We start from the raw sequence: 20,046 nt of genomic DNA on the forward strand, positions 1-20,046 counted from the left end.
AGTACGATGGATTGGTTCCCATCATTTTCGATGATTTGTTAGTCGGCTTGTGGGCGTCGCTTCCTACAGTCGGTTCTTGTCGAATCTCCCTTAATAATACTGCGACATCTTCATTGTCGGGCGATCTTCAGCGCGATTGCTTGTGCAAGAAGAGAGATTCCAAGAGCTTGAAGCATTTCCTGTATCTGTGTCTGGGTGGCCTTGCAGTTTAGGATCAAGTATTTCAACTGGGTCCTTCTTGCACTTCAGGTGGTCTCTGACCCATTGGACAACATGTTGGCCATCCGGGAATGATGGATCCACCGGCTTCTTCCCCGTTATTATCTCTAAAAGGACTACTCCATAGCTATACACATCACTCTTTTCAGTGATTTTAAGCATGCAAGCGTACTCTGCAAAAGCATTGAAAGACAAATTATCGTGTTTGCAAGATTAACAGAAGTGCGCAATGGAAACAGGGCAATACTGCAGCAAGTTCACAGGTATTCATGCAGGGTGAATGACATTGCACTCGAAGCAGAAACTTTTGCCTAAAAGTAGTATTCTTTGTGCATGCAAACCTTCTGCCGGTTGCCTATGAAAATAACAAGTCACGAACAAAACAAATTAAACAGCTTGGTGGCATGCCTGATGTGATTTTGCTACCTAATTACAACCAATTAAGGCCTTGTGATGGTTACACATGCTAAACCCATCTCCTAACCTTGCTTTAAGTCTCCATCATCACTAATCCCAAACTGGCTTCTCTCATAATCGAAGATTTGTCTCATCCTATTCCAATTAACTGTCCAATAATCACTCAAGAGAACTTAAAAAAATGCCAATTATCACAATCGAGTGAGAGTGAAAAATGAAAACTCACCTGGTGCAATGTATCCATAGGACCCTGCAAATTGTGGACTTGCAGAGAATGATCCATGCTCGTCTTCAACTCCCTAGCGAGCCCGAAATCGGCTAAACATGCCTCATACCGGTCCCCAAGCAAGATATTATGAGATTTCACATCTCGGTGCAAAATCGGTGGCACGCAATCATGGTGCAAATAAGCTAGCCCCTCTGCCACCCTAATGCGATCTGATCCTCATCTCCCACTCCACCAACCCAACATCATTCGCTTCATGCAACAATGTCCCTAACGTGCCATTAGCCATGTAATCATAAAACAACAGCTTTGTTTTTTGGTTTGCTCCCCCACCCGAGTAACCGGACGATATTCCGGTGCCGAATTATCGCCAACGTAGCAATCTCGGATGAAAATGATGCTGCTGAATCTTCTCTGCTGACTTAAACCTCTTAACTGCCACCATCAGCCCTGACGGGATGGCAACCTTATACACCACCCCGGACCGTCCTCGCCCGATCACATTGCCAGCTGTCAGCGATCGTGCCACATCAGCAATTGACAAGTCTAGTTTCTGGTATAAAGTCACTTCCCAAGGCGGCCTCATCTCCAAGTCATCATCACGATCGCACTCTTGGGCCCCACGGCCATGCTTTTTGCTTCGTAGGATATTGTAGAGCGCTGCCAAAAGAGACACACGCCGTGCACAACAGCACCACCATTGCCCACGTGCTGCCGTCCCTCGCTTCACGCGCTTGTCATCGCCATCACACTGGCTATCGGAGAAGCAAAGAGCGGGATTACCGGTAAGAACACTGAGAGGAAGCTTGGAGAAGAAGGGTGTGTCAGGCACGTGACCCGAGAAATTGTTGTGCGAGACATTAAGCACGACGAGATTTGGCAATGCTGCGAGATGTTGAAGATCGCCAGATAGATGATTATAGAAAAATCCAAAATGGCAAGCTTCGTTAGCCCAGTGAACTCTGACGGAATCTCTCCGTTAAGTTGATTCAAGCTGAGATTCAGAGCGATTTCCAGTGACGGAATCTTTCCAACACTCGACGGAATGTTCCCTGATAACTGATTTCCACTCAGGTCCAACAACTGTAACTTGGAGCAGGAACCGAGTTGATTCGGAATGGAACCTGAGAGCTTGTTCTTAGCAAATGAGCTTCGTGAGTGAACTCAGCGAACCAAGACTTGCACTCAAAGTTCCTTCAATCAAGTTATTGGAGAAATCAACAACTGGAGAAACAAGCTTGTTAAAACTCTGTGGCAAGTTCCCAGATATAGCATTTGAATGCAAATCCAAAAATGTGAGATTCTGACAACCCGAGATTTCTTCCGGGATGTCTCCGGCAATCCGGTTCGATCCGAGATCCAAGAAGTTCAAATTCTTCAAATTTCCAATCTGGGGTGGAATTGTTCCGGCAACCTTGTTGTTATTAGCTCGAAAACGAATCAAAGACGAGCAGTTTCCAATCTCGGGTGGTATTTCACCAGAGAGATTGTTGGAAAGAGCAAGAGCTTGTTGAGTTTCTTCAGCTGAAAACTCCTTTTGGAATAGGTCCCACCAGGCCATTTTGGGATAATCTATGGCTTCTAGATTTGACAGTTGGAAATGGAAGGCGGTATGTTGCCTTCGAGTCTGTTCTGCCATAAGTAAAAGAGTGTGAGGTTTGATAAGTTACCTATTTCAGGTGGGATTGAGCCACTGATTTGATTGTTGTCGAGTTCGATGTGAGTGAGCTTCCGGCAATTTCCAAGTTGCGCAGGGATTACTCCGGAGATTTGATTGAGGCTAAGCTGGAATTCTTGAAGTTCAGTTAGATTGCCAAATGATTGAGGAATGCTTCCGGTTAAGGAATTCATTGATATGTCAATGACCAACATTTGGTTGCAGTTTCCGAGCTCTGGAGGGATGACACCAACCAAGTTGTTTTGCCAGAGCAAGAGGTTTTTAAGGTTTTGGAGTTGGCCTAATGTTTTCGGGATTGATCCAGTGAGTGAGTTTTCATAAAGGTATATGTCCTGGAGCTCGGTGCAATCACCAAGTTCTGGAGGGATTTGGCCGGAAAGGAGGGAAGTGTAAATGGCAATGGTTTGGAGTTTTTAAGGAGGCCGAGGCTTGGTGGGAGAAAACCTGAGATGCTCGTCTCTGCTAGGCCTAGTATCAACAAGTTGCTGCAGTTGCCAATTTCTTGAGGTAACGAGCCTTCGAGATTCTTGTTGCCACCAGCTCTAATCACTTCGAGATACCTCAACTTGCCTATGGTGTTAGGCATGGAACCACTAAGTTGATTGTCGTAGAGGATTAACCTTTTCAAGCTAGTGAGGTTTCCGATTTCGATTGGAATGGAGCCCTCAAGTTGATTTGAGTTGAGAAGGAGTTCTTCAAGCGTGATCAAGACACAAAGCTCACTTGGGATTTCGCCGGTTAAGGCATTGTCACTCAAGTCTAAGTGAGTCAACCGAGGAAGAGCAGTGCCAATCTCTTTTGGGATTGAACCAGTGAGATTGGTTCCAGACAGAATAAGCTTGTTTAAGGAAAACAGTGAGGTAAAATTGGAGGGTAGTTTTCCAAACAAATCAACATACCTAAACTCCAACGATACAACTTCATTGTTGAGATTGCAAGTGATTCCAAACCATCCACATGGTTTCATTGCTTGAATCCCAATTATCCAACCCCTCAGGTGATCCATTCAAGCTTCTCTTCCATGAAAGAAGAGTTTCTCCTTGTTGGTTGAGAGCAGAAGCTGTAAAAGGAAGAGAGATACAAGGGTAGAGGAGAGGAATAAGGAAAAGAAGGTCCATGGATTTACAGGCATTACAGCTGCAGAAAGGAAGAGGTTTGAGCCTAGGGAGGAGGGACAATGGGAGGAACCATATCATGTCCTGCGGGCTAATGTTCTTTTGTTAGAAGATTAGTAAAAACAGTAGTAGATGTGTAATAGCATTAAACTAATTGAAAGAAACCAAGACCAGAATCTCTGGATCCAAGAAACAGCTAGGCCACTATGTTTTCTGCACAAAGAAATGGAATTTAGATGGGTTTTTTTAGTATTTCTTTTTTCTTTACAGCAGAGTTAGAGAATAGGTTAGGGGGGAAGAGAGACATAACTGTTTTTTAATTTCAATGGGTGGTGGGTTAACTGACTTTGTCTTACACCTTTTTTAGTGTAATCTTTTTCATCTGCCCTTCTACAGATTTCTCTCTCTTGTGTTTTTTCATAACACGATTACAAAAAAATAAAAAAAATAAAAACTAGATTTATTGGCAGCTTATTTAGTATCAGCCGTGGTAATAATTGTGTTTTAATTATTTTTTATTTGAAAATATATTAAAATAATATTTTTTTTATTTTTAAAATTTTATTTTTAATATCAACACATTAAAACGATTTAAAAATAAAAAAAACATCAGTTTTCTGCAGATGACACACTCAACTCTTGCATTTTCTGCAGATGACTTGTAGCTTGAATGTGAAAAGAAGATCATTACCCAAGTAGGCACAAAATATTGGGATGAAAATGATTGACAAACTTCTTCGAGCTGGTTGCTCGAAGTGGCATCATCTGTTAGTTGAACTCATAATTTATACACCGCTAATATATATTCTTAGAATTTTGATTGTTTTTTTTCTCTTTTCATCATGAATTCAAACATATTATCTGCAAAAGGCCCCTCTTTTCCCCAGATTCTCACTGTAAAGCCCATTTAAAAGCTGCAGGGAAAAAATAAAAGCTCCATGTAAAAATAATCTGGTGAAGGTTAAATTGCAGTGCTACAGAGAGAGAGAGAGAGAGAGAGATTGGGTCTTGAACAGTAACGCATATTATTAACAATATTAAGAACAGAAAGATGAGATTCAGATCTAAACCAGAGTTAGAGATATATTGGCAGAAAAGGGATCGATCTGTGACATGATCCATCATAGAAAACAGTTTTATTCAAAAGCATGCTCGTATAAAAAATCAAATCCATATATTATTAACAAAATAACTGCAACCACCAACAAAATCAGATCCCATTTTGAAAAACAAATCCCATTAAGGTTTCTAGCATGAAAAATAAATCCCTCACGAGATGTCGTGTGACATGGAACCAACTGCAACAAACCATGGCTTGGCTAGGTTACAGGCAATGCATATCTAATCTTACAATCCACTGACACACAAACACATATTGCTTGCCTCGTGACCATGTTCTGGATTGATATTATTTTACTCCAAATCATCTTACAATTCAAGCGTGAATGCCTGATTACAATTAAATAATCTATTTTCAAGGGATTTATTATTCATTACAAGATTTGTAATTGATTGGGGATACCATGCCCCTTTTTTAAACCACAGTGGAATGCCTTTGTTGCACTCAAAAGAAAAAAAAATTGTATAACTTTCTATTAAGGTTATTTTTTGTCTTTCAATATTTTTTTGCACAGTAAAATTAAGTTGATACATTAAAAAAAAAAACAATAACATGCATCGAGAGAGATTTTCATCTTTTCATTTGTTTTTAAACAATGAATTGATCAAATTTTTCTTAAAATAAAATAAAATCTAAGGTTGGTTCCAAGTATTTTTTTTTTGTCTTATATTATTATTATTATTATATATTATTATATATATATATATATATATTGTTATTTTGATATTCACTTGGGGATTGTTTTGATAATTTTAAAAATTAAATTTATTGAAAAAAATTATTGATTGTGCAACGCACATTCATGGCTATCCCATAACAAAATCAACCAATCATGACAATGTTTGGAATAATGTGTTTCTTCTTTGCATTTTCAGATCTCTCTTTTTCTCTCTCATGGTCTGGAAATCCATGCCAGCCCTTCCAAAACTGACCCTCCAATTTGTATTTCTATTAGGGGGTGTTTGTTTGAATGGAAAATGCTTTTCTGGAAACCACTTTCCAAAATTTTTTGTGTTTGTTTGTTATTAGAAAAATTGATCAACGAAAAACACTTTTCAATCAAAGAAAAAATTGATTTGATTTTCAGGAAAGTGTTTTTCTTTATTTTGGGTGGAAACACTTCCAGAAGTTGTGAAAAATTAGAAATTTCATATTATTTGCTGATTATATCAACTTTGGCCCTCAAACTTTTAATTGATATATATATATATATATATATATATATATATATATATATATATATATATTGTTTTGAATATATTTTCAATTTCATCCCTTAAAATGTAATTTTTATATTAACTTTGGTTCTCATTTTGTAATTATATTTGTTTTTTCTTATTATTTTTTAATTGAAATTTTTTTCTATCAAATTTGGTTCTCAGTCTTTAATTATTATTTATTTTATTTGAAATAATTTTTTTTTCTATTAGATTTGTAATTGATTGGGGATACCATGCCCTTTTTTTAAACCATAGTGGAATGTCTTTGTTGGACTCAAAAGAAAAAAATTGTATAACTTTCTATTAAGGGTTATTTTTTTGTTATTTTAATATTTTTTTGTATAATAAAATTATGTTGATATCCTTAAAAAAAAAAAAACAATAACATGCATCGAGAACAATTTTTGTCTTTTCATTTGTTTTTAAACAATGAAGCAATCAAATTGCTCTTAAAATAAAATAAAATAAAATCTAAAATTGGTTCCAAGTATCTTTTTATCTTTTTATTATATATGTTTTTTGTTATTTTGATATTCACTTAGGGATTGTTTGATAATTTTAAAAAATTAATTATTTTCCAGAAGTTGTGAGAAATGTCATATTATTTGCTGATTATATCAAATTTAGTCTTTAAATTTTTAATTGCTATATATATTTTGTTTTGAATATTTTTTTTTAATTTCATTTCTTAGAATTTAATTTTTATATTAACTTTGGTCCTTATTTTTATAATTATTATTTGTTTTTCCCTTATCATTTTTTAATTGAAATTTTTTATCTATCAAATTTGATCATCATTTTTTTGATTGTTACTTATTTTGTTTGAAATAATTTATGGAATGGTAATTATTATTATTTTAATTTCTTCATCTTTCAATTTTTTTATTTGTTGGATTTGATTTATATTATTTTAATTATTATTTATTTTATTTGAGATAATTTATAAAGTTATATATATTTTTTCAATTTCATCATATCCAACATTTTAATTTATAAGATTTATTTCTCGTTATTTTAATAAAATTGAAAAAAATAAAATATTAATAAGTTATTTTCCAGCTTATTTTTCATGACATAACCAAACACTGGAAAGTGTTTTCCAACTTATTTTCTATTACACTAATTCATTGACACAAATTAAATTAATTCGAATTAACTTAATTATTAATATCTAAGTATTGTTTTATATTAAAAAAATTAATCCAAATTAAAATATAACACGAGATACTGACCTAGTGAAATGTCTAATCAGCGCGAGATGGGGAGGCTAGCAGCACCAAACCCATCCATGGTCCAGGACAGCTTTTCTTAGAATGAGTCGTTTTGTCGACGGGCAATGAGGAAGAAACAAGCAAACCCACCCCTGTATACAAATATGACAACAACTAGAGTATTACCCTTTGCTTCATCTATTTATATAATATTTACAAAAACTATTAAGGTGGGATTTTTATTATAGCATAATAGTGAAAATATTATTCATTGAAAATAATGTTTTCATGGTTGTTCCTTTCCATCAAAAAAAAAAATTAAAAGTAGCTATCAGAGATATTTAGATCTTTTTACATACTTATTAGTCATTATTAAACTAGTAAAAGATAAATAAATCTGTCTGTATTTTAAAAGCATAATGAAAGCACCAAAATATCATTGAAAGTAAAAAAAAAAAAATTGCCCTCAATTGGCTTTTAATCTATTCACAATGGTTTTTTTTTTTTTTTTGTAATTATTAAGTAAGATGGGGAGCAATTTAGTATTCTTATCTACTATTATTTATTAATAAAAATAATATATATATATATATATATATATATATATATATATTTGAAATATGTATATATATATATATTAAATGATAAATATTATTTATATATATGTGTTTATGTTAATATTAAAATATGCGTATATCATATTGTATTAAAATAATCTAAATATTCTACAAATATATTTTATATAATATAAATATATTTTAGGTTAGGTTTGAACGACTTTCGGGTTAAGTTTGATAATATATATATCCTATCTATTATCCATCGAATCTAAAAATTTATATTTATTTAAATAAGATCAGATTAGGTCGGCTCAGACCGGTATTCATTAGTTTCGGATTAAATTATCTTCTCTATACTCACAACGTTATAAAGGTTTCTACGGGGGACAAAATTGAGGGTTAAGTAAGGATGATGATTACGACATTTTAACTTTCGAGTTACATGCCATGCCATGCCATGTCTAGCTACTTTGTCTTAAGATTTCTTTCTTAATACGCACCTTGTCTTAAGATATTATTTCTAACCTTTTCAAATTTCAAGCAGCTTTCATCGAGAAAACCAGTACCACCACCACTAAATTCCTGCTTGATGATGGACGGAATTTCATATCATCCGAATAAAGGAGAGATTATTAAGGATGTCTAGGGTTTGTTTGGCCTTACCGTTCTTTTTTCTTCCTTTTTTTTTTCTTTTGAGTGTAAAAAAACATCAAATTTATGTCTAACTACTCTAAATTTATGCCTTTTAATGATCTTAATATCTCCATATTAATTAAAAACCATTCGAAACGACATAAAATTATCACTAAATTCAAAAAAAAAAAAAAAAAACAATGAATACCCATTACCAAACAGATCGAAACCTCCTATATATGTTGAAGGGGCATTGATCATGCGCAACATCTCATCCCTTGTCCTTGTAAGGGACAAAAAACCCTCTTGTCTCGTTTAACAACTTCTTATGCTTCTTCTTCTTCTTCTTCTTGGTTTTTTCCCGGCCCCCGAATTTCTTGTAGCTTGCTAGCTCCCACTACTGATTGAATGCCCAGAGCGATAAAAAAAAGAAAAAAGAAAAAAAGAAGAAGGATAACAGGTTGTGATTGTAATCAATGTTTCTTTTATTTTTCCTCTTTTAAATATCGATTTTTTCTTTCTTTCTTACAATATGATCATTCCCTTTTGTTGCTGGTTTAATTTATTGATGCTTGCCGGGGGGACGGGTAGCAGTCAAATTCAAGATTATGTGCTTTGATTCCGGTCGACAATCTTTCAAAAGAGAGCATTATCTAGGCAAAGAAATTCATATGGCATGTTTTAAAACATGAAAGTGAACATGAAGAGAGAAAAAAGAGAAGTAAATATATATTATTAATTCATTAAAAAAAGTGAGAAAATCATGAACAGCATGGATCCATACCAATGATCACCACATTTGAGCTCCTTAATTTGTAAACTCTCAATGGAGACCCCATGATTAATTAATTAAACCGATAAATTATTTCAAGGATAATTAGCTTTTTTTAAGTATGAAAAGCACATTAATATGCGCTAGTCTTAGATGCAATTAATTCTAAAGGCAAATCAAGAGCAACATGCAAGATGATCGTGCATTCATGCTGTTTTAATTATAATTATATCCAAATCATTAGCCATTGTTGCTATTTAATCTTATCCCTGTTTTGTTTTCTACGCTTTTGGTCCATTTCTGCATCATCAGCTTGATTGATTTATTTATTTAATTAATCAAGAAAAAAAGAAACTTGATTATTAAACTTTAATGGTGTAAGATTTATGCACCGACAGCTTAATTTACTGTGGAATTCCAAATCCAGTACTAATTATATTAATAGCATCTCAAATTAATATATTAGCCAGCCAAGACAGGTGAAGAATTTTGAGTTCAGGTAAGCTCCAGATTGCACTATATAATTAACTCATTTATTAGAAAATAGTAACTGTCTTAATTTATTTCAAAATTTTCTATGTTGTTTGTGAGTTTTTTCGTAAGTTGCAGACATCATTTGGATTGTAGTTCCTGAAAGAGGAAGGAGTTCTAACGTTGAGTCACGGCATAATTAAAATTTATTTGATACGTGGTGAATATTGTTTTTTTAAATATTTTTAATTTAAAAATATATATATTTTTTGACATCAACACATTAAAACGATCCAAAAAATACATAAAAAATTAATTTAAAACTAAAAAAAAATATTTTTTTTTCAAAATACAGTTAATGCCAAACACCACGTAAATGTACAAAGTAAAAGTGTAATTGATGTCTCCTCCTGTGGTCTCAGGTTCGAACCCTATGGTTGTTAATATGATGGCTACTAAAATCTTATTTAATCGTTAATTTTAAGAGCCATGAAATTAATCGAGCTAATTTAAATATCAATATTAATAATAATTAAAAAAAAAAGGTATAGTTGATGGCTTTCTTTCGAGCAATAATTGCATGGATACACGAAACCATCCCTATGAAAAGAAGGTTCTGTAAATCATCAATGGCTAGTCAACTATGAGATCATTTAGACCAAGAAACATTTTTTAGGCATGGCCCTCTCTTTCTTCCACAACACGGGGGGCCGTAGCCACAAAACTCCACACAGCACGTAAATTTAATGAAAATAAATGTACTTTTTGTTCTTGTTTTTAATTTAAGCACTTCAATTATTATTCTTTGCTTGATGATGGAAAACTGGAAATTATACTTTATTTTGGTTTCATATTGGATCACCATCAGACAACCATTTTATAGTACCACTTGTTTCTATGTTGGAATGCTCTTCCCTTCTTTTAAGGTTAATGCCCTAAATGGCTTTTCTTCTTTCGGCTCCAAAGAGAGGTATTAATTAATTTTCATGTCACGAAAGGCAGCTTATAGTAATGGTTTTTTTTTTCTGTCGTTTTTTTTTTTTTTTAGAACTGTCATGCGAAAGGTTTCTTATGCCAGTCAGGTTTCGTTTTGTGATTCATGCAACGTATTTTCATGCAGACCTTAAAAAAAATGCTTGAATTGTTAGAAGATGCATGTCTAATTATTTCTAGTATTTTCTCCTGGGAAACATGCGGAACAATTAGATGTTCAATTATTAAACCCGGTTCAACAGGTCAACTCAAAACCCTGTAAATTTAGCTCTGTCTAAGCTTAATTTTTTTAAAATAATAATTTAGAGTTGATTCGGATGATGAGACAACTAGAAACCCAATCGACAAGTTAAAACTAAATATGATTATTTTTTTCAAAATAAAGTCATTTTAATTTTAAAAAAATTAAAATAATATTTTGATTTATATAAATTAACTCGTAATTCAGATTTTTAAGTTATCATAAATTAGATTTAGTTTAATAATTTGAGTGGAAGGAAGCGGAGTTTAAAATCCTTCAATTTTCGAGAAAAATGGCTTGCAATATCATCTTGATGGCCTTTTCATATCTATTGCTGGATGGGTTCAACTGTAGTAGTTTCCAGTGATTTTATAAGTCAGTGTATGATTTTTTTTTTCCCTGCAAGTTGTTTTTTTTTTACATGTTTTCATTTTCAAAAAGAAAAGAAAAGGCCATCCTTCAATTGCTATGGAACTAGCCCAGTGGAGATATACTCAGGGCCCAATAACCACCTCGTAGAGTGTGAGCTCCAGCCCCTAATTAGCCCAAAAGAAAATAGATTACAACCCTTGAAGGGCAGGGAATGAGGATTGAACCAGTAGAATAGCCTCCGGCAGTCCAGTATCGGTTCCCAGAAAAGTCCGTAGCCCATAACACAAAAACACGCGTTCCCGGCCTGCGGAAAGGGCAAAGAAGTAAACGCGCAAAAAGATGAGAGAAAAAAAAATAAAAAAAAGGAAAACGAAAGTGTGATTTGCAAAATCAAATTGGGGCCGCCTAATTCATTTAATTCAAAAGTGTTCGATAAAAGCAAAATTTAAATTAAAACACACACTCTCTCTCTCCCCCTCCCCCTCCCCCTCTCGCATAGCGCAAAGAAAATGGAATGGAAAGCGACGGAAACTGTACGAGCAAAAATGGAGTCCTTGCGGTTGATTTGCGACAGAGATGCCCAAATCCAACTGCAGAAAATGGACTCCTTCACGGCGTCGTTTTCCAACTCTATGGATTCAGTCAAGGCCAGAGCAGAAGAAACTGTGCAGAATCAAGGTCAGAAGGCTTGCATTTTCACTTTACTCCAACTTGCTTAAATAGAAGCTTGGGTTTGTAGTGTAGTTAGTTTGGGAAGTTAACTGTTCTACTTGTGGATGGAATTAGAACGGTTAGTGCTTTGGAAATTGTGTGATTTTTGTTTTGTTTGCAGGGAAATTAGGGAGGTTGAAATCTAGCTTGAAAGAAGCTGATGGTGAATTTGTTAAAGTTCTGGCAGGTTTCTCTCTCTCTCTCTCTCTGTTTTCTTCTTACCTGTATTTGGAGGTGAAAACCCTCAGTGAATTTATGCTGGCAATTTTTAGTGTTGTAAAATCCTTTAATTTATTAGATCTTTTGAAGTGGCTGGTTCATAATTTGGATGTGAAATCTGAATTCAGGTGTTTCGGGCATTTAAAATGCGAGTAGTAATTAATTAATTGATGGAGAATGTGCATATTGCAAGTGATTCACTGACTGAACACTGGTAAATGCTACTATGATTTTAAGTTTGTAACTAAACAATCTAATATTGATTGCCTTACAACGAGCGATCGTCATTACCGTTTTTGATTGAAACTTTAGGTTTTGGGAGGGCTGTATTGTTTGCTTGCAATTACAGCTAGTGTGTTTTTCTAGTTAATTTTATTGGTTTAAGCATTAATCTGTAATGGAAGACAGAACATATTGATTTGCTTGTTGAGAATTAATGTTTTTGAGTAAATCTTAACCAGGATTTGCATTTTCTTTCCATTAATTTTTATTTGCTTCTACACGCTTAAAATTTCAAAGAAATAACTTACTCCCGGTTCCAAATGTGAAGGTGGAGTTTAACTTTCACCAATCATCAATTATGATGTTTTGTTTTATTTACCATTTGTATGCTTGAGTTGATGGATTGCCACGCTATTTTGGAAACCCTTAACTAAATAAATGATCAACTAGTGGCACATAATGTTTAGGGGAGACAAAGATATGCTATTTCGGAGAGTAAAGAAATGTTATAGCTTCCAAAATTGGTCTGATACAAAATTAGCTGAAGAAAGAGCAGCAGAGACTTGTATTTGAATTGAGACTTTTTGGTGTCTTAATAAGAATGCTGGAAGTGAGTAAAGATTGATAAGGGAAAATGTGTGTCTTTTCTTCTCTAAACAAATCCACTCTCTGCTTCAATTTTTATTTATGTTTTGTGTGATAAAATGCTTTAAAACTGATTTCCATTAGCTTTCAGATTTATTTGTTTATTATTTTTTAATTTGTGTTCTCGTATAGTTAAGACTCAGAAAGAGGCCAAGCAGCTGGTAACAAGGGACTCCATATCTGCTACAAGAGCTAGAATACAAAAACTTCAAAAGAGTGTTCAAGTTCAAAGGGCCAGGAGGGATGAGCATGCAGCAATCATGTCCCAGCAATCTCTAGGTAATATTTTTTCCTGTTATTAGCTAATTGTTAATTGTTTGATTGTTAATTGTTCATATCCTTTACTCCATTGCCATACTTACTCTCGTGAAAAATTGAATAGTGCATTTTCCTTCAAATATTGTTTCATTAACTAACTTGATTAAGATGAGATTTCTGTCAGTTTGGGTTATGCCTGTGAAATTGATGGTTATATCGTGGTTCTAAACATGACTAGGGTTAGATCTTGGTTCTGATTGAGTTGGAAACAAAGGTTGGAAAGGTGGAGATTTGTAGGATGTGTTTTCACATTTTCCTGACATGTTAGGGCACTATGGGAACTTATGCAAACATCCATTAGGATGGGATCTGAACTGTACAATTCAACTATTGGTGGTTAGTTTGAATGCAATACCTGGACTGACTACATAACCATGGCTCATCTTTGATTGGAAGAGGAATCACCAAGTCTGAATTCATATTGTTGATGAATTTAGAGTTTGTACATCCTCAATTGTAGCATGCTGTGATATTTCTTATGTTTGTTTCTTTGTCAGTTGCCTTCGAAACCATACTTTAGTTTTGCTTATTGGTCTCTGCTCTCTGCCCTTTTCTCTTTGGCATTGTTTACAGCTTTGGCAACATCCAAAGAAACAGAACACCAAGACATCGACCATAGAAGGGAAATTCAAGAGGCAATGTTATGGTACAATATGGTTCTTGGCTTCAAAATTGAAGGTGGCAGGGGTAATCTATGCAATTGCATTTTTGAATAATCATTCTCTTTTATTCCTTTATGTAAATTCCGTACTTACAAATTCTCGATATGTTTAGGGGTAAAATTCACATTCAACAACATCAATTTGAAAAATCCATACAAGGAGTACTCTTTCACCATTCGCTATGAAAATGATATGTACACATGTAAGTAATGGATGCATTTGGATTATAAATTAATTTCAGACCTCAACTCAACTGAGTCTTTGTCCATTCCATTTCTGATATGGGCTAAACTTTTCATCATCTGTTGTTTGAATATATTCTTATTATATTTAAAGTTTTTTCTGCCTAATTTGCAGTGTTGGCTTGTGATCCACAATTGAATGACACCAAACAGTTGATCCATGAGTTGAATAAAACCAATGGCTTGTTCAAATTTGTCAGAAAATTAAGAGAGAAGTTTCAAGAAGCTGCACCACTTGGTAGAGTTTTACTTGTGTTCCTTTAACCTGTGTACTTGGGATACTTTCTGGATAATGGGCACTTGCTTTCTCTTTTGTGCATTATTTTCCATGGAATGGTTCATTATTTCAGCAAACATAAATGTTGGTTCCAGACATGACCTGAATGTGACATGCTAGTTGCTCTTCTGGGACAACCACTAAAATGTGGAGAAGTTTGATGAATAGGCTTTCAGCTCGGCTGTTTACGAGCAATTTCAGTACTCCTAAACTAAACTATTGTATGTTCAACCTTAATGCATTAGGATTCTTGCCTCAGTCCACAACTCTTCATCAAGAGACAACAATATCTGTGTCTGCTCCAGTTTTTAGTGACGTAAGTGAATCTCCATCAACGACAAGCCAAACTTCAGATGAACTCAAAAGAAATTCCAAGAGAAGTAGGCATGGAAGAGGAGGGAGACAGGCAATCATGTCTCCTGTATCTGTTCGCCGGTCCCCACGCTTTAAGGTAACTTGATTTTGATTGCATAGGAAGTTCAATGTTTTTTACCACCTCCAAATACCAACTGGATAATGATTGTTTTTTTCTTGCAATTTAACTCTAGGCAATTAGTGGTGGATGACAATTGAAAAAAAAGGCTATAAATTGAGTTTGAAATATGTAGACAACATGATGTAGCCAGTATTCCTCCTAGCATGTCGAGTTTGTCACTATCATTCCTTGAACTTTCTGCATTCTGAGATTACCAAGCAAGGCCTATAGGTTCTGTGTGGCAACTGTGTTGTGGTTGTTCTCCAACGTTCTTATCATGCTCTTGTGTAGCCTTTCTCTCTCCTTTTCATTCTCAAATAAAAGCATTCTTGCTCATTATGTATTTATTACAATTCCCCTTTTAGTTCTTTGATATTTGTGCTATACAACTTCCACTGATGTGGATTTTCTTGTTCTGAAATTTATGTCAGGGTAAGAAATGAAGAAGTGGAGGCAGTTTTTGTCACCTTTAGTTTGGTATGATTGCGTGCCCTTTTAACTTGCTTGTGTGAAGCTGGTCATTGTTTGTGACTAGGTTGCTTTCTTGCTTGATAGTCGATATGTGAATCAGGCCAATTTATCATATTAGTGGAAAATTAACTGAAAGGGAATGAAGACTCTCCAACAGAACGATTACTACTCACCTGGCACGATGACCTCAACAAGGAGCCCAAGCTGCTTTAGTGTATTATGCTGTACTTGTGATCTTACTCGATGACCGATGTAAAGGGCCAAACATGATTGTCCCTTTTGTTGATGTCTAATCTATGGATTTCGACCTATTAGAAGCACACTGTGTTTAGTTTTAGATATCATTTAATTCAATGTGATGCGCTGATGTTCTTTGAAACGGATAATCGGGACAACTCAGTTTTCATAAGTTTTCACATTTTATGCTTTTCCTGAACTGGTTTTCATAGCTATGATCTTATGATTGACCCCTTGCTCTCCTTCCCCTTCCCTAAACACAGAGTCTCATATACGAGAGGAGGGCAATCCAGCCGGTTAGAGGCTTTTCTCCCATCTGGCTTGCCCGTTCAAGTCATCTCTTGTCCCTCCATTGAGATTTTTTTTTGCTTAAGGTAATAAGAACAAAATAGCTCACTTGTAAACTTATGCGAAGGAAATAATCCCTTTTATTAATGTCATAAATTGAACTAAATCTCATATCCTCTCCTCTATTATACAATGATGTGCCATCACTATCTCGTTATTTAAATTTGTCAACTTTGAATTATCCTTTACTCTTTTTTTATTAGCTCCTACTCTTATAAAATCCCTTTCTTAAGTGTATGTACATCCGATAGAATTTATAACTTGTAAATATACATGACTCCTAAATATGTACTCTCATCACTAGGAAGAGCATGCTATGCTGCTGGTAGATACAGATATCTCTGCATCAGTGCATGGGTTTGCATCCACAGTTTCTGTGCTTCAGATTCATCATTTGCCAGAGTTGAACATTTACTTTCATTACAGTCTGCGAAGTATTTGCCACTCACACCTTCTATTTGCTGACTCAAAGCAACATAACATGTGGTTGATGCACCCTGCATATCATAAAAGCACACTCGCTCACCTAACTTGAAGTCTCTGTGTCTGTCTGTATGTACATGAATCTTTTTGACAGGGGAAATGACAAGGGAGCGTTGACAAACCTGAGATGTTGATTTTAGTAACTTGGACGCAATGAAGTAAAGGGAATCTGCAGATAAGATTTTTAGTACTTATATTAGATTGTTTTTAATTTTCTTCCATGAAAATACTCCGGGAGGAAGATAAATGAAGCTACCTGTGAGAAAGCCCTTATAACTAGCTCTCAATATTCCAGTCTTCACAATGCCTGGATGTACCGCATTGATAGTTACTCTTGCATTCCTTGCCTGCCAAAAAAATCAAAATTTACCTTGAGCTTTGGTGTCTAAAAGGGAAGATAGAAGAAGTAAAGGGGCTGATCATGGGTGGCATTTTACCCTGAGCTGTCTGGCTATTTCCTTGACGTGCAATATATTAGCCAATTTGGACTGAGAATATGCACGTGTCCCATCATAGCTGCAAAATGAGAAAACCAAATCTCAAGCTTGATTTTTTCTTACATAGCAATAATTCCCTTCATAATCATGATTACTCCATTTGGGATTTTCCTACAACTTGCTAATGACTGTTTAATCGATGCTGATTAGATTCTTGGTGGTTGTTATGTTATCATTAGTATCTCTTTTAGTCTAATCACGTATCATTTGAGAGGGTGTAATTTTAGCCCAAGCTCTTTACTAGATATGGGCTCATGGCACTCAAATGATGCCGCACGATTCCTTTTCAAATGTAATGTTACTGAAATTAAGGGAAGGAGAGGGATCTTACCTCTTCGGGCTTAGCATTTTCTGGAGGCAAAAGGCATCTCTCTTCACCCAGCTGTGAATTACAGACGAGAGATTTATTATTCTTCCTTGGATGCCTGTCTGCTCTGCTGTTTCTATCATTTTCTCTAACAGCAGCTCTGTCATCAAATAATGCCCTGCAAAAAAAGGTCTCAAGATCGGTCGGTCGGTCTTGATGGTAGTAAAAACTTGATTTTCCCACCACCTTGCTACATCTTTTTGATGTTTTAGGGCCCCAAATCATCATCTTAAAACTTCATAATTTATTTTTTGTTTTTTATTATTGATACTCTCAAATCCGTTAGCATGCTAATCAAAATTAAATCCCTTCTAATGAACAATCTTGATTCTTGAATCTAACAACTAGCTATGAGTGTAGAAATGGGGTCCCAAATAAAAAATACAACCACACTCGAACACTGTTAGGGCCTATAGAGAGGAAGGCCCATTGTCTACATCTTCATGTAATGACTAATCCCACCATGCCTCTAAACATCTTGATAACACTAATTAGACCTGCAATCAAGGTTGACAAACCACTTTTACCTTTTTTTTTGTTATTAATTAGTATTATTTTATTATTTAGTGGTCTAACAAGGAGGTATTATCATAACCATAAAGTTAAGCATAATAGTTAGCCGTGTCTTTTCTGCTTTTTCATTATTTCAAAGTAATCATGATTTTCCCCATTTTTATTTTTGATTCTCATGATTTTCCCCACAACACTTGAGATTGTCAGATAAGTTTGGATATGTTTTTTTTTTTTAAAAAAAGAAAGATACCTTCAATATCATAATTACGGAAAGAAGAAGAAGAACCAGTAAGAGATTCAGTGTTTACCCAAGTAATTCGTAGCAAATGTCATTTCGATTTTGTCTTCAGAGAACTCCAATTTCTGAGAGTATATTCCAGCATTATTTCTGCAATTAAAGTGATCATACTCTTAGCAGCTATTCTCCAAGATTTCGTACGTGTTCATGAAAACATTGCCGGTCAAAAAAATACAAGAGATCAAGAATTAATTGATATATATATATATATACTCACATGAGGATGTTAAGGGGTAGTCCAAGAGCAAGAAAACCAGAACAAAATCTCTTTACAGAAACAAACGAGCTCATATCAGTCTCAAATATTATTATCTCTGCATTTGGACTCTCTTTTTGTATCGCTTCCTTTACTCCAGCTGCCTTTTTCAAGTCCCTTGCAGGAATCACTATTCTCATACCCTTTTTAGCTAGTGCTCTTGCTGTTTCCACTCCAATACCTGATGTAGCCCCTTTAAAGAAAAAAAACAGCAAACGAGTGGTATAAATTAAAAAATACCTGGTAAAGTCAAAACATTACAGATAATTAATTAGAGCGGGAATAATATATATATATATATATATATAGAAGAATGTTGTGAATCTTGTGATACATTTTTTTATTACACAAATAAATTAATAGCACTATATTAAGATTAAAAATTCAAAAGCTACTCTTATTTTTTTATATATGAGAGTTACATTCTGTATATATTTTGTTTTTCTGATCAGGAAACGTAACATCATTAATTGTCTGGTTGAGAATGTATATATAATTAAACTTGTGCAAGTTGAGAATAAATAATAAATGCATGGAGATTCATGGATATGCTTTTTGAATAAGATCGAAGGAAAATCAGTTTAATAAAAAAAAGCAGGTGAAAAACGATGAAAGTATATAAAACAAGGGCATGATTCATGGCTGAGAAAGAAGTGATCAAGTATGAACCAATCAGAGAATATATATAGATAAAAATCACTCAAAAGAGACAAAACCCTATCTCGCAATAGCCAGAAAGGGCCACTAGTTAAATAACCTTCGTAGAATATACTGATTGTTGGGAGGATAATACAAAAACTATATGCTCTTAACCTCAGATCGACTACTCATTTTCTGCAGCACACACAAAAAGGGACATGAAAACCATTGCCAGAAACTATAGGAAAATATGGAAGAGATCAATATGTTGAAGGAAAAGAAAACGAAATGGTAGCTGATGGTGCGAGACATGGAGTGATGAACCATTTGGTCAAATCTTAATTTGAAAGTAGAGAACGTGAGAGAAAAGAATTGAAGGTAAAATTAACCCTTGTAACTCACTGCACTCTGAAATAGGAAAAAAAGGAGAAAAAGAAAGCAAAGAAGTTGATAATGTCTTGAGGAAGAAGGGAAAGGGGTAGCGAAGGAAGATGAAGAAGGAGGAAATCTCACAATCTCAAAGGGTAAAACTCCTCCAAGAAAATGAAAAGGAAAAGGGAACAAACCTTTTTCATCCATGCTTATTCAGGAAAAAGGTGGTGAAAAGATGAAAAATAATTCCCAACATCAAAATAAATAAACTTGTGTATATATCTTGGTGGTTAAAGATAAAATCCGGAAACTAACCAGTGATGATGGCAGTTAAATGGGGAGGGACTAAGCAAGCAGAATCTTGAATAACTTGCTCAGCAGTTGAATTTGAGCCATAACCACTTGGGCCTGCAATGCCTGCTAGATATCTCCATGTTTCCTTCATGGGGTTGGTGCCTTTGAATCTTGGAGAGCAAGAGAAGCAGTTTAGCCTAGAGACCACAAAACTCTCTCTCTCTCTCTCTATATATATATATAGAGAGACGA

General features: G+C 34.6%; 2 protein-coding genes and 1 pseudogene across 8 annotated transcripts; 1 reads left to right on the forward strand and 2 right to left on the reverse strand.

The window, feature by feature from the left end:
- Positions 1-4: 4 nt before the first annotated feature.
- Positions 5-3,950, reverse strand: LOC127904873 (leucine-rich repeat receptor-like serine/threonine-protein kinase RGI4; annotated as a pseudogene).
- Positions 3,951-11,676: 7,726 nt separating this feature from the next.
- On the forward strand, positions 11,677-17,047 carry LOC127904878 (kinetochore protein SPC25 homolog). Of its 6 annotated transcripts, XR_008058300.1 has the most exons (10): positions 11,678-11,926; positions 12,081-12,146; positions 13,178-13,324; positions 13,937-14,050; positions 14,138-14,227; positions 14,383-14,505; positions 14,790-14,995; positions 15,451-15,496; positions 15,991-16,101; positions 16,653-17,047. XR_008058300.1 is itself a non-coding variant. In XM_052449910.1 (9 exons), the coding sequence occupies exons 1-8, from the start codon at positions 11,758-11,760 to the stop codon at positions 15,460-15,462; spliced, it is 927 nt and encodes a 308-aa protein (XP_052305870.1). In that variant the 5' UTR covers positions 11,678-11,757; the 3' UTR covers positions 15,463-15,496; positions 16,653-17,047. The 6 variants fall into 6 exon arrangements, 5 of the variants coding, with proteins under 5 accessions (XP_052305871.1, XP_052305870.1, XP_052305868.1 ...); XM_052449910.1 differs by lacking the exon at positions 15,991-16,101; XM_052449908.1 differs by lacking the exons at positions 15,991-16,101; positions 16,653-17,047 and adding an exon at positions 15,575-15,957 and having other exon boundaries at positions 11,679-11,926.
- On the reverse strand, positions 16,133-20,046 carry LOC127904877 (short-chain dehydrogenase TIC 32 B, chloroplastic-like). Of its 2 annotated transcripts, XM_052449906.1 has the most exons (9): positions 19,816-19,963; positions 19,247-19,323; positions 18,451-18,682; positions 18,244-18,323; positions 17,387-17,540; positions 16,996-17,074; positions 16,815-16,905; positions 16,681-16,727; positions 16,133-16,572 (listed from the first exon to the last, which is right to left on the reverse strand). In XM_052449906.1, exons 3-9 carry the CDS (start codon positions 18,627-18,629, stop codon positions 16,390-16,392), a joined length of 813 nt encoding a protein of 270 aa, XP_052305866.1. In that variant the 5' UTR covers positions 18,630-18,682; positions 19,247-19,323; positions 19,816-19,963; the 3' UTR covers positions 16,133-16,389. The 2 variants fall into 2 exon arrangements, with proteins under 2 accessions (XP_052305866.1, XP_052305865.1); XM_052449905.1 differs by lacking the exon at positions 19,247-19,323 and having other exon boundaries at positions 19,816-20,046.

The sequence above is a fragment of the Populus trichocarpa genome, unplaced genomic scaffold, assembly GCF_000002775.5.
Source record: "Populus trichocarpa isolate Nisqually-1 unplaced genomic scaffold, P.trichocarpa_v4.1 scaffold_820, whole genome shotgun sequence".
Classification (NCBI taxonomy): Eukaryota; Viridiplantae; Streptophyta; class Magnoliopsida; order Malpighiales; family Salicaceae; genus Populus; species Populus trichocarpa.